Below are 14,701 nucleotides of genomic sequence, written 5' to 3'. Positions count from 1 at the left end.
TGGACTTAGTTGTGCTCTGTGAACATGTACAGTCATGCCTCATCAAGACTTTCCAGGTTCAAAATGTGAATAGCTCATAGACGTCAGATGATTGGATTACTCATGTATTGTAGCTCTACCAGATTCCTGTTACATGCATCAGATGGTAAACCCTCAGGAAAAGCACACTTGGCAAACATAAACATACACTTAACAGCTAGAAGCCGAAAGGTCATGTGGAAAAAAACCCTAATCGATGCTGCTTCTTTCTACCAGTGGAGTGGGCAGCAAGAGCAGACCAAGTGGAATTTTTTTTTTAAGCATATTTTTCTGTACTGTAGTCAGTATTTCCTGTGAAACGGAACATTTGAATGTCAGAATAGAGTGTGTGTTATGTGGGCCACGAGTGAAACCCACTCATGTAGTAATACACGTATGAGTCACAACCACACGTATTACACTGTAACACAAGAAACTTTGCACTTTATTTCATCTGCGAATCATTTTGTGAGTCATAAGCAGCTTTGTTAACAATGGGTCGACCTTTGTGTCATATTTGTAATTTATGACTTTAAAAAAGTTCTTTGTCTTGAGATCTGAATATGTACACTGGAATAATTATTGTTTTACATTGTATTTTTGTAATATTGTCAAACAGTCAATAAAAATGGTGACAGCAATTTTTTTATTATTGTTTGTAGTGTTTTTCTACAGAAAACATTCATAATCATAGTGGCTGCATAACTAATGGCATACGCCAGTCGATTGTGTACACGAGAAGTAAAATGAAATACAAAAAACACAAGGAGATCAAAAAAACTGAATGCAAGTGGATCATATGAAAGCAATTACAGATCCCATATTGTGAATGATATGTGGATGTGGACTTATTTTTCTGGATACCTAACAAAACAGACAAACATGAGATGGACATATTTACATATGGATATGAAAAATCACATTGGAAACCTGTTAACAAAATGGGATATTCCTTTAATAAGGATTATAGCTATAGTGTGTCGGATTTACTGCCCTCTAGTGGTGAGGTTGCAGGTTACGATTTTGTTTCCTCTTGATATTTTACCTTCTCTTGTGATAACCAATATATACAACCCTCTACTTCACAAAACCTAGAGTTCTCAAACTTGATATTTGCACAAACAACCAGTAGACAGTGCATTTCTACAAAGAGACGCTCCTAATTCTTACATACTGCAGCTTTAAACTACAGTAGTTCACTTGATTGTCATTTATATCAGCTGAATCTCCACAGCTGATTTTAAAGTAGCTGGCCAGAAAATGACATCAGTCAGGGTCATGAATGTTCCCAGTAAACCGCCATTTATGTTCAGCCCAATCTGGGAAATTCCAAAGTTGATTAAACATTTTAGAAAAGCAGTCACCCTCAGTTTCGCTCTACATTTAGGTACCACTGGGCCAACGCTAAAGCAGTTAAAAAAAAAAAAAAAAAAATCAGCGTAGTGCTGTGCTTAGCAATGCAGAAAATATATATATTATATATATATTTATATAAAAAGGTACAACATAAAACAACTAAAAATTTAAATAAATGTCAGTTCCCGCTTGGAAGGTTGAAGGTGGGGATTACAAACATGATCCCAAAAAACTCACAAATTCCACTCCCTGTTGTGTTTGTGCTAAAGTGCTCTTTAGGAAACTGTTGAGAACATAATTGTCATTTTCGACCTAAAGCAACAAATAAATAACTGCATTCCTGAACTAACAGCGTTATATACAGTCGATATTTCTGCACTCATCACCAAAGTTGGACGTTACTGTTGTTTGCATGCCTCCTTCTTCTCTTTGGTTTTAGTGCGTCCTGCTTTCTCACTTTGCCGCTTTGTGGGTGGGACGAAAGTGGGCTCGAGAAAGTCGTGTACATCAGAAGGTGGCACAGGAAGTGGCTGACAGGTTGGGCCTACATGATAGGAAGTAGGTGTGAGCACCAACGTACACGTTTGAACGACAGTGCTGTTTTAACGTCCTACTTATCACAGTACCTGGCTGTCCCATTTGGAGGCTGTCGGTACCTTGTCTCCTTGCCTGGAAAGTTGGGTCGAGCTCCTCTGCGATGTTTCTGATCTGTTGGGCCGGTCTGTGAACACAGACGTTGTGGCGCATCAAACACGGCACAGAACAAAGTGGTATCACTGAGACATCTATGAGCACAGTCTTACGGTGTCGTGCAGACGGGGCTGGGCGGCAGATTCTCTGGGGGAAAGTCGTCAGAGGGGGAAGGAAGGCCCTCAGAGTCTAGTCTCTCCCGCTGGATCTGAGTCAACAGACAAAAGGAATTTAAGTTACTGAACGGCTACCCAGCTGGAACATATTCTCGATCTGGGATCCAGAAGAATGTTTGACACATAGCAACATTTAACTCAAAAAGTTATCAATGAATCTTGATGAAATTTTCTGAGCACACAGATAAAAGGGAATGAAACTGGTCCTGAGGACAAATTTTGTTTGCATGTGAAACACGCAAGTGACAATAAAGGAACCTTCAACCTTGAACCTTAAATAATTCGGAAGAATTAAGGCTTGATTTTAAATGCAAGTGAAAGCGGGTGACTTAGTGGTAGGAATGTGTGTCCTCGTCAGAGGTATGTACTCTCCGAGCGCGTTCCAGTTATGGACGGATTTTTGCTGTCTGTAAAAAGTGATGATTCAGATATCAAAGTGGGATGAGTCAGGTCATCTGGACTTGTTTAGCTCCTGGAGGGCATTTCACTCTTCATCCAAATGAAGAGCGAAATGATAATTCAGATGTCTTATAATAAAGGGTGTGAACACTTGCACTGACTTTTGCTGCATTGAGTATTTACTTTGGCACCTGTATTTTCAGTGTTACCTTAGGCACATCTCTGATGCAACCGTTTAGCAGTTACACAATTTTGACTCATCTGACATTTAAGTGGCACTGCACAGGAATGTACAGTAGTGTTGAGAATAATAGTGCTATGTGACTAAAAAGATTAATCCAGGTTTTGAGTATATTTCTTATTGTTACATGGGAAACAAGGTACCAGTAGATTCAGTAGATTCTCACAAATCCAACAAGACCAAGCATTCATGATATGCACACTCTTAAGGCTATGAAATTGGGCTATTAGTAAAAAAGTAGAAAAGGGGTGTTCACAATAATAGTAGTGTGGCATTCAGTCAGTGAGTTCGTCAATTTTGTGGAACAAACAGGTGTCCCCTATGTAAGGATGAAGCCAGCACCTGTTGAACATGCTTTTCTCTTTGAAAGCCTGAGGAAAATGGGACGTTCAAGACATTGTTCAGAAGAACAGCGTAGTTTGATTAAAAAGTTAATTGGAGAGGGGAAAACTTATACGCAGGTGCAAAAAATTATAGGCTGTTCATCTACAATGATCTCCAATGCTTTAAAATGGACAAAAAAAAAAAAAACAGACGCGTGGAAAAAAAATGGAAAACAACCATCAAAATGGATAGAAGAATAACCAGAATGGCAAAGGCTCATCCATTGATCAGCTCCAGGATGATCAAAGAAAGTCTGGAGTTACCTGTAAGTGCTGTGACAGTTAGAAGATGCCCGTGTGAAGCTAATTTATTTGCAAGAATCCCCCGCAAAGTCCCTCTGTTAAATAAAAGATGTGCAGAAGAGGTTACAATTTGCCAAAGAACACATCAACTGACCTAAAGAGAAATGGAGGAATATTTTGTGGACTGATGAGAGTAAAATTGTTCTTTTTGGGTCCAAGGGCCGCAGACAGTTTGTGAGATGACCCCCAAACTCTGAATTCAAGCCACAGTTCACAGTGAAGACAGTGAAGCATGGTGGTGCAAGCATCATGATATGGGCATGTTTCTCCTACTATGGTGTTGGGCCTATATAACCCAAACCAGGTATCATGGATCAGTTTGGATATGTCAAAATACTTGAAGAGGTCATGCTGCCTTATGCTGAAGAGGATATGCACTTGAAATGGGTGTTTCAACAAGACAATGACCCCAAGCACACTAGTAAACGAGCAAAATCTTGGTTCCAAACCAACAAAATTAATGCCTCGCAGATGTGAATAAATCATGAAAAACTGTGGTTATACAAATAAATACTAGTTTAGTGATTCACAGGATTGCTAAAAAAAGCAGTTTGAACATAATAGTTTTGAGTTTGTAGCGTCAACAGCAGATGCTACTATTATTGTGAACACCCCCCTTTTTTTTTTTTTACTAATAGCCCAATTTCATAGCCTTAAGAGTGTGCATATCATGAATGCTTGGTCTTGTTGGATTTGTGAAAATCTACTGATACCTTACATGTTTCCCATGTAACAATAAGAAATATACTCAAAACCTGGATTAATCTTTTTAGTCACATAACACTACTATTATTCTGAACACTACTGTACTTGCTTCTGTTGTACGCAGTGCATGCGCACATACGCGGTGACGGCTGTGAATAACGTGAAGACACCATAACCACCTGTCTCTCTCTGGCGGCTCTTCTTTCATGATGACTGATCATTGCTCGGTGCTCACGCCACGACGCCGGCCCTTCCAGCTCACGAGATCGACGCTTTGACTTTATCTCTTGCTTCTGCATGAAGCGCGCAATTTCCTGAACCACAAACACAAAACATATTTCAGAGCAAGATGATAAACTCCACATACACACATGCTAACAGACACCATCAACTGACCTCATCCTGTGCCACTTGTGCTACTCGGAAGTCTCCAGGGGGGTAAGAGCTGGTCGGAGAGGACTGGGAGCTCTGGGAAAACAGGAATACGGATTTATTTAGCATCATAAATGATCCCATGACCTTGGACCTCAAGGTTTATGTGAGTGTTGTGATAATCCTTTGGAGTAACAGTAGTTACCCTCCTTAGCAGGCTTTCCTCTTCTTCCTGCAGTTTACGGGCCAGTTCCTCATCCTGCAGGACCTGCTGCAGCTCCCCCATGTCCAAACTTGCCCTGTTCACCTCCGGCTGCAGCAGCGCTCCTACAGGTGATATTGCAGAGTATAAGTTGGGAAAATTCAAATGGTTTTCAGCAGCTATGGTTTAAAAAAAAGAAAGAAAGAAATTTAAGCTTCAAGGACAGAGAGAATGAAAAATTAACCAAACTAGGAGCTGAGATGTATCTCGTAAAGAGGCATTTTTTATTTTATGGTATTAAGCTTGAAGGAGCGATGAAGATGAGAACATACAAACACCAAGGAGTTTCAGGACTATATGATTTGTAAGAATGAAGCAAGAAAACACTTCAGCAGGACACCCCAAGTCAACATTAAATCTCAAACTTCCTCCTGATTTGCCGATAGCTGAGGTAAGACAAGAGGAGCAGACACTCAGAGGAAAGGAGCAGAGATTTGGAAGCTTCCCCTCTTCACACCGGAGTTGGCTGCAGATCTGAGTGTTACCTGCCATCGCGTGCCTTGACCTATCACCGGCTGTAGCCCTGTGGCTGCTGAAGGTTTGGCTACGCAGCGGGACTCTGTGATGGATTCGCTCTCTTGTCTTCACCTCTGAGTTGAACTTCTCTTCTGTTGTCTCCTGCCAATCCCATAGGTCACTTGTTGCCCTCCTGACCCTGCGATGATCTGCGAGTCTCTCCTTTTCATCATGCGCATATCTGTGCCCTCGCCATTCCCTACTGCCTCTTCTTTCTCCGTTAGTCAGATCCCAATCCAGACTACGAACCTCAAAGCCGTTATCCTGCATGTTATTGTGGCGCCTGTCTGCATCTGCTCTGTGATCCAGCTCACGGTTGTCTCGGTATGACGATCGCCTTCTCTCCCTGATATCGCCATGGAAACTGTGTCTCGTTGTTGACGCTCTCTGGAAAGACCTCTGGTGTGGTTGGGGTTCACCCCAGGAGACCTCACTCCCGTCTCTGCTTTGAGGTCTTATTTGCAGCGGTGCCCCGTGTGCTCCAAACCTTACAGGCACACCTCTCTCTTTGAGAACCTGGCCAAGCATTTCCCACACTCTGCAATCATCCTGGTGACTATTAGAGCTCCTGCCATCATCCTGAAATCGGACATGTTTGTCAATGTTGTCCTTGAATGTCCAGGTCTGTGCCAAGTCTCTGTCATATTGTCTATGCCTGTCATGCAGGCTAACGGATTCACTGCGAGAACATCGTCTCTCTCCTACGTCTGCTGCCCGAGAGTCACTATGCTGACTTCTGTTTCTATGCCAACCATCATATTCCTGTCTATGGTTCCTGTCCTCATACCGATTCCTAGCCCTCCTCCTCTCTGGGTCACCATTTTCACAATAGACCTCATCCCACTCTCTTCCAACTCTCTCCTCCTCCCAACCTCGGAGCTCCTCTGGGAAACTATGATGAGAGCAAAGACTTCTGTAGTTTCTCTCTTGTGGATGATGTAGAGACATCTGCCGTCGCAGAGGAGCAGTGTTGTGTCTTTCAGTGTGTCTCTGGGACCAGACAGAGAGCTCCTCACGGAGAACTGTTTCCAAGTCCTCCGAGTCATCACTCAAGCACTCGCTCACTTCACTCTCTGTGTGCCCAGTAGAACCTCTGTGTCCTTTAGCTGTGGTTCTCTGAGGTGGCGTTTCTGAATAGCTGTGAGAGGTACCATATTGCCCCCTGGTGGATGTAGAAGAGAACTGTTCCTCTCCTTGTTGAGGAGAACCACTGGCGTTGCCTTTTAGTATCGACAAACATGCAAACACAAAAGCAGGGAGGGCGGGTGAGGATGTTAATGGCTACAACAGGGCAGTTTGCATGAATGAGGAAAGTCAATACACGGTGCATCTGGAAAGTATTCACAGCGCTTCACTTTCTACATTTTGTTATGTTACTGCCTTATTCCAAACTGGAAGAAATTTTTCCCCCTCAAAATTCTATCACAATACTCCATAATGACAACATTTCTTTTTGCAAACTTATTAAAAATAAAAAAGTACATTAGTATTCACATTCTTTGGTCAATACTTTGTTGATGCACCTTTGGCAGCAATTACAGCCTCAAGTCTTCCTGAACATGATGCAACAAGCTTGGTGCACCTATCTTTGGGCAGTTTTTCCCATTCTTCTTTGCAGCACCTCTCAAACTCCATCAGGTTGGATGGGGAGTGTCGGTGCACAGACATTTTCAGATCTTTCCAGAGATGTTGAATCAGATTCAGGTCTGGGTTCTGGCCGGGTCACTCAAGGACATTCACAGAGTTGTCCTGAAGCCACTCCTTTGATATCTTGACTGTGTGCTTAGGGTCATTGTCCTGCTGAAAAATGAACAGTCTCCCCAGCCTGAGGTCAAGAGCGCTCTGGAGCAGGTTTTCATCTGAAATGTGCCTGTATATTGCTGCATTCATCTTCATTCAATCCTGACAAGTTTCCCAGTCTCCTAGTCTTCCTGCCACTGAAAAATATCTCCACAGCATGATGCTGCCACCACCATACTTCACTGTAGGGATGGTGCCTGGTTTCCTCCAAACATGACACCTGGCATTAACACCAAAGAGTTCAATCTTTGTCTCATCAAACCAGAGAATTTTGTTTATCATGGTCTGAGAGTCCTTCAATGCCTTTTAGTAAACTCCAGGTGGGCTGACATGTGTCTTTTATTAAGGAGTGGCTTCTGTCTGGCCACTCTACCATACAGGCCTGATTGGTGGATTGCTGCAGAGATGGTTGTCCTTCGGGAATGTTCTCTCTCCACAGAGGAATGCTGGAGCTCTGACAGAGTGACCATCGGGTTCTTAGTCACCCCCCAACTAAGGTCCTTCTCCCCTTATCGCTCAGTTTAGACGGGCGGCCAGCTCTAGGAAGAGTCCTGGTGGATCCGAACTTCCTCCATTAATGGATGATAGAGGCCACTGTGCTCATTGAGACCTTCAAAGCATCAGAAATGTTACCCTTCCCCATATTTGTGCCTCGAGACAATCCTGTCTCAGAGGTCTACAGACATTTCCTTTGACTTCATGCTTGGTTTGTGCTCAGACATGCACTGTCAACTGTGGGACCTTATATGTAGACAGGTGTGTGTGTCTTTCCAAATCATGTCCAATCAACTGAAATTACCCCAGGTGGGCATGCGATGTCATTTTCTTATTATTAATACATTTACAAAAAATCTCAAAAAAAACTTTTTTTCATATCATCATTATGGAGGTATTGTGTAGAATTTTGAGGGGAAAAAAACTGAATTTCATCCATTTCGGAATAAGGCAAAATGTGGAAAAAGTGAAGCGTTGTGAATACTTCTTGGATGCATTGTACCGTATTTAAAATAGCTGCACATTTGCTTCACAATTTATATGAACCTCAGACACATCTGACACATTCAAATAAATACTGAGATTCAGACAGACTGCATTATGTGTGTGAGGCAGCACGTTTGTGCACAACAATTAGTACAAAACACGTGCTTTGGCCATGCTGCTGTATTAGTGGAAGTAGTTTTCAGGTTTCTCTGTAAAACAAGCATTATGGCAACAATTTAAATTTAGTACAGCAGATTTTATTGATACGGAATTTAACACATTTTTCTATTAATGGCTTGCACACAGATGTAGAGCAACAAAGAGAGAAGCAACAAGAACACATTACCTGTGCTTTCACTGTGACCTTCCAGCTCTCTGCTGCTCCTCCTGATCCTTTGCTCCTCCTCTTCCTGCATTCTTTTAGCTATTTCCTGTTGATAAAGAGCCAACAGTGATTGTGTGTTTATTTGAAAGAAATAGGTCTTTTGTGTATATAGAAACTGTTTTACAGCCATGAGTTCAGTTCATGAAAAACAAAAAACAAAAGTGTTGCATTTATATTTTTGTTCAGTGTAAACAGTAATCTAACAGACATGATATTACTCCAATTCTGTCCTGACATGCCGAGATAAGTAAAAAAGCAAAACAAAGCAGCACAAGATGTTCAGAAACAATCAATCAATCAATTTTATTTATATAGCGCCAAATCACAACAAACAGTTGCCCCAAGGCGCTTTATATTGTAAGGCAAGGCCATACAATAATTACGTAAAAACCCCAACGGTCAAAACGACCCCCTGTGAGCAAGCACTTGGCGACAGTGGGACGGAAAAACTCCCTTTTAACAGGAAGAAACCTCCAGCAGAACCAGGCTCAGGGAGGGGCAGTCTTCTGCTGGGACTGGTTGGGGCTGAGGGAGAGAACCAGGAAAAAGACATGCTGTGGAGGGGAGCAGAGATCAATCACTAATGATTAAATGCAGAGTGGTGCATACAGAGCAAAAAGAGAAAGAAACACTCAGTGCATCATGGGAACCCCCCAGCAGTCTAAGTCTATAGCAGCATAACTAAGGGATGGTTCAGGGTCACCTGATCCAGCCCTAACTATAAGCTTTAGCAAAAAGGAAAGTTTTAAGCCTAATCTTAAAAGTAGAGAGGGTGTCTGTCTCCCTGATCTGAATTGGGAGCTGGTTCCACAGGAGAGGAGCCTGAAAGCTGAAGGCTCTGCCTCCCATTCTACTCTTACAAACCCTAGGAACTACAAGTAAGCCTGCAGTCAGAGCGAAGCGCTCTATTGGGGTGATATGGTACTATGAGGTCCCTAAGATAAAATGGGACCTGATTATTCAAAACCTTATAAGTAAGAAGAAGAATTTTAAATTCTATTCTAGAATTAACAGGAAGCCAATGAAGAGAGGCCAATATGGGTGAGATATGCTCTCTCCTTCTAGTCCCCGTTAGTACTCTAGCTGCAGCATTTTGAATTAACTGAAGGCTTTTCAGGGAACTTTTAGGACAACCTGATAATAATGAATTACAATAGTCCAGCCTAGAGGAAATAAATGCATGAATTAGTTTTTCAGCATCACTCTGAGACAAGACCTTTCTAATTTTAAAGATATTGCGTAAATGCAAAAAAGCAGTCCTACATATTTGTTTAATATGCGCATTGAATGACATATCCTGATCAAAAATGACTCCAAGATTTCTCACAGTATTACTAGAGGTCAGGGTAATGCCATCCAGAGTAAGGATCTGGTTAGACACCATGTTTCTAAGATTTGTGGGGCCAAGTACAATAACTTCAGTTTTATCTGAGTTTAAAAGCAGGAAATTAGAGGTCATCCATGTCTTTATGTCTGTAAACACGAAATGAAGGTTACAGAGAAATTACCATATGATGCAACTACATTAGCTTCAGTGGACTTTTGATTATAATTTCCATTTACAGTTGAACTGTTATTTTGTCATTTCAGTCCGGACCATTTTTTCCCCCTTATTTCAAAACCAGTATTAGAACGTAGTTACAATTGCTCTGACAAAATGAAAATGTTAAAAGATTACAAACAGACTCACATATGAACAGCCCGGTTACAACAACAGTACAACTGCAATAATATTCTTCAGTCATACACGCTGTTCTGTTTGCAGCCAGCAGGTTTCAGCATAGGCAGTTGTGTTTTTAAAATCAAGTTTACTACCAGTCAAAAGTTTGAACATACGAGTACTTTCCCCAAGTGTGTCCAAACTAATACTGTATAATTATCATGACAAACACTATTTGAGAATAGACTTTTCTAGAACGTGATACTATTCATCATCGTCTTATATTGTGTGTTATTTGTGTTACTGTTATGCATGTTCTTTACAACATTTTGGTGGACAATAATGTGGCCCCCTTGTGACTTTGGGCTGCTGGTCTTCAGCCCAGACAAAACCAATACATTAATCCGCCCCTGGTTACATTTGTGATTCAGTACTTCAATCAGTAGTTGAAGAAACTCAGATGTGTGAAATATGAGCAGTATTTGTTTCAGTTTCAAAACTCAGTCTCATAACTGACCACGTTCATGTGCTTGTAATAAAGAAAGAAACAAACAAACTGCAATTTCAAACATTTTGTTATTATTCCAATGATAATATTCAAGCAAAATGGGAATCATTCCGGGCAGCACAGTGGCTTAGTGGTTAGCACTGTTGCCTCAGTGCGACAAGGTCCTGGGATCACTTCCCTGCTGGCCCTTTCTGAAATGGTAACTCTAAATTGACCTGCAATACATCCTGTCCAAGGTGTACCCTGCTTCTTGCCCACTGACTGCTGGGATAGGCTCCAGCTTCCCGGCTGACCCTTAATTGGAATAAACAGGTATAGAAAATTAATGAATAATTTTAAGAGTGGAAGCTCACAGAGCACGGGTCATATCAGCTGTGATCATCACACTCAGAGATGTGACAGAGATGTCTGTTGTGGAAGAAGCGTGAAACAAGGAGAGTATAAAGTTAATTAATTAGTGATTTCTTTACCATTTCTGTGCATGAGGCTGTAGAAGACAGCAGCGTGTGTTCATGCTTACCTTTGAAAATAATGAATTTCAGAGATTGGCACAAATCACAAAGAGGCTTTTACCATTTATCAAAAAAGACAGGAATCCTGGTTTTGCCAGTAACACTACGAGAAATTTTAAATTTTATATCTACCAACATAGTGATTCACAAGCAAACTGTTCGCCACATCATGCATTCACCATGTGCAATGCGACAAGGTAGTTCTCCCATTATGTATTTTGTGAGACAGACTTCACGTTGGGTAATCATAATTTCACTTACACCCATGTTCAATATAGCACAGACTAAAAATAAGGGGAAATCACCCAGAAAACACACACTTTAGGACTTATGCCACAACAACCACTTTGTTGGCCTCCTTTCCTGCCTTTGTTTTTTCACTCAGGGTCGCCACAGCAGATCCAATAAGGATCATTTTACATTGATTGCTTTGGCCTATCCATTAGCAACCCATGTTCAAATAACAAGAATACAACCAAATTCTCAGCCATACTGTGGATCTGACTGGATTCAAAACATGAAGAGAATGTGAACCTAAACACTGAATGTGAGCTACAGATGTCTCCAGTGGAGCTTAAACCAAGCGCAGAGAATTCATGGGTAAATGTGGCTATTAAACACAAAGCCAACTCTAGGTGGTCAGATTTATTTGAAGCAAGCTTGCAGCTGACTCAATGGAAACTAGGAGGCTACACGAGAGACATGCCAAATTTTTCTGTTCACTCTGCGCTCTGCTCCATCTACAGAAGCGGGTCAACGCGGCTGTTTCACTTGAAGTAGCACTTTGTCACTGGGGAATGGCTGTCCTTACTGAAGCGGCTATAGTTGAAGAATGGCTCCCCCCTCCAGGCACCACCATCATCACTGTGCTGTTGATCTTGAAAAGGCCACAATAACGCTGCCAACAAATCAACTAATTCTGCAGTGAATTATAAGGAATATTCCTTGTCAGGGCTGTGCCTGCCGCATAAACCACAGCTAAAAGCTAACATAGCTCCTTTCACCTTGCAATCAGTGTGTCAGCATTAGCAGACAACTGGCAGCAAGCCACGGCAGGTTAGGTGTGAAGTGCCACAGGGATCTGGCATTTAAAACTGCACAGCACCACACCTTCAGTTCCTTAATTAAAGATACAATCTGCAGGGAGGCAAATATTTAATCAACACTGCTGATCACCCAGTCATTATGAAAGGTAGGCTAATAGGAATCTTAATAGGTCAGTGTTTGATCCCAACAGCAATACAAAAAGAACGTGTCAGTGACACAAAAATAGCTTCGTCCATAAAGTACTTTATCATTTAAAGCTAGTGCGTAAGATGTAGTGCCGCCTAGTGTTGAGTTTGCAAACTGCATGATGGCATCAATTGGTCATGATTGTTTTCAACTTCATTTAGAGACCAGTTCATCTCCACCTTAAAGACACTAACCACACATTTGAGGACAAGGAAATTAAAATCTTACCCAGAGAGAAGAAATGGTTTGAGAGAGGGGTCAAGGAGGCATTCTATGTGAAACATTTGAAACCTAGCCTTAACCGGGGAGGGGGTCTGAAACACGCTTTGTCCCCTATTTACAATGGGGTACTCAGATCAAAGCAGTTTCAGTCTTTTGTTCATGGTAATGAGTCATTCACGCCATCAGGAGAGGCATCAGTCCCATCGTTAGGAGGGACAGCTACCCTGTCATTAGGAGGGTGCTAACTAGAGCACAATAGGTGCTAATTAAAGCAATTGTTTATTCACTAGCCAATAGCAGTCTGCCTCTCAGTAGGAGGCGTCTGGTTAGGTTTATAACTCCAGCTTTTGTGGCTTCTGTTTGTTCTCGACAAAGTTCAGACTACCAGAGCAAGAAAGTTTTGAGGAAACTTCTGCGATTTGAAGTGAAACGGCCTCGCGTCAAGCAACCCAGTCCAGTCGAAGATTCAAGCTTTATTTGGAGACAGAGATTCATGCTCCCTTCAATTTTCGTGATAAATACGTATGATCGTCCAGTTCACAAAAACGAAGAGTCAAACCTTCCAACTGCACTATGCCCCTTTTGTGCTACAGGATCAACATGGCAGCCTCCATGAGGAGATCTGATCCCACATAGATATGAATGGGTCATTCTAAGCTCATGAAAACTTTTAATATATAATTATACACTAATTAACAGATAGTTATGAAAGCTGCATTCCATTTCATGTAATAAACACCCCCAATTCCTACACACTGTAGCTTTAACCAGCAGCATACTTCAGAACCATCCCATTTAAGAATAATGATGATGAATGAAACCCACAAACTCTGACTTCACGGCCTCCAAACAAGGAGCTCCTATAAGGCGGAAAGAGGCAGCCAGGTCTAAAAAGGAAACTGCAGGGTAGAGGAAAATATTATGCAGTGATGCAGAAAGCACCACTGGTCCAACTGAAGAGGTTTTTGGCAAGACTTGGACAACTCCCCCAACTCGGCTCTTTTCTGCACACAGCACAGCTCTTCATTTCACTTTTTCCAGCTTGTGAGATGATTATTCTAAAGCAAATGACGCACATAAGCCATGTTTACGTTGTCGTGTAGAATGTCTGTGTTACACTACAACCGATGGGAACCATCTGCTGGCTCTGTTGTGTTCGGGTTACAGGAACGTATTTATATTTACCCAGTTTCAGATCAAGCACAACACCATGAATTCATTGCAAAGACTACTGCCAAAGTAAATGACACAGTAACTATCACAGTATTATCCCAACATGAATATCTTTTGTTCAGTTTTAAAGAAGTTTAAGACTTTGCAAAACTGGATTATAGCTACATTTTATAGATGCATATGGTTCTGGCTTCATTTTAAACATTCTTAATAAGCACACAGCTGTGTGACTATACAACAAGTATTAAATTGTTTACAGTGTACATTACAGTTTTGGTGAGGAGTTCCACAACAGCATTTTAAAAGGCATTCGTCAAAACACTCCTGCTGCAAATTACATTTCCAGTTACACGGCCTTCTAACTACATAACAAGACCTTCCTCTAATGATTTTTATCAGATTCAAGTGCCAGTGAATCAATGTCAAAAACATCCAAACAACTTCCGATTACCCATTTACAGCATAAGGGGTTCTCCTTGTTCCTGCTATGTGAAAATACAAAATCTCAAATCTAACAGCCTTTATCTGTTTTATTCTTTTACTTCTGTTTTTAATCATATATTTGACATTTTTTGTTATTCATTTTTAATTATTTATTTAAATTTTATGTTGAATCGTTTCACGTAAGGCGCCTTGAGACGGCTTTTGCTGTGATTTGGCGCATTATAAACTAATTAAATTGAAATTAAACAGCCATGAATATGTCCATCCAGCCAGCCATTTCCACAGTTTACACGAGGCTGAGTCACAGTGGCACCAGGCTCAGTATAGCAGCCCAGACATCTCTTTTTCAAACTACATCCTCC

General features: G+C 41.4%; 1 protein-coding gene across 5 annotated transcripts in view; it reads right to left on the bottom strand.

Moving 5' to 3' along the window:
* Positions 1-1,457: 1,457 nt before the first annotated feature.
* ccdc187 (coiled-coil domain containing 187) overlaps positions 1,458-14,701 on the bottom strand; it is a 50,565-nt gene continuing 37,321 nt past the window's right edge. For 2 of the 5 annotated variants that reach the window (XM_034172944.1, XM_034172942.1), the window contains 8 exons: positions 8,549-8,633; positions 5,391-6,641; positions 4,849-4,970; positions 4,668-4,739; positions 4,451-4,585; positions 2,178-2,272; positions 2,001-2,095; positions 1,458-1,918 (listed from right to left, as the gene is read on the bottom strand). In XM_034172944.1, coding sequence (XP_034028835.1) covers positions 1,773-1,918; positions 2,001-2,095; positions 2,178-2,272; positions 4,451-4,585; positions 4,668-4,739; positions 4,849-4,970; positions 5,391-6,641; positions 8,549-8,633 — 2,001 coding nt within the window. In that variant the 3' untranslated portion in view covers positions 1,458-1,772. The remainder of the gene's footprint in view (positions 1,919-2,000; positions 2,096-2,177; positions 2,273-4,450; positions 4,586-4,667; positions 4,740-4,848; positions 4,971-5,390; positions 6,642-8,548; positions 8,634-14,701) is intronic. The other 3 variants (XM_034172943.1, XM_034172945.1, XM_034172946.1) reach the window with 3 other exon arrangements.

Source organism: Thalassophryne amazonica, chromosome 6, assembly GCF_902500255.1.
Source record: "Thalassophryne amazonica chromosome 6, fThaAma1.1, whole genome shotgun sequence".
Lineage (NCBI taxonomy): Eukaryota > Metazoa > Chordata > Actinopteri > Batrachoidiformes > Batrachoididae > Thalassophryne > Thalassophryne amazonica.
The sequence above is the reverse complement of the archived record's forward strand: the minus strand, read 5'-3'. Positions and strand labels throughout refer to the sequence as shown.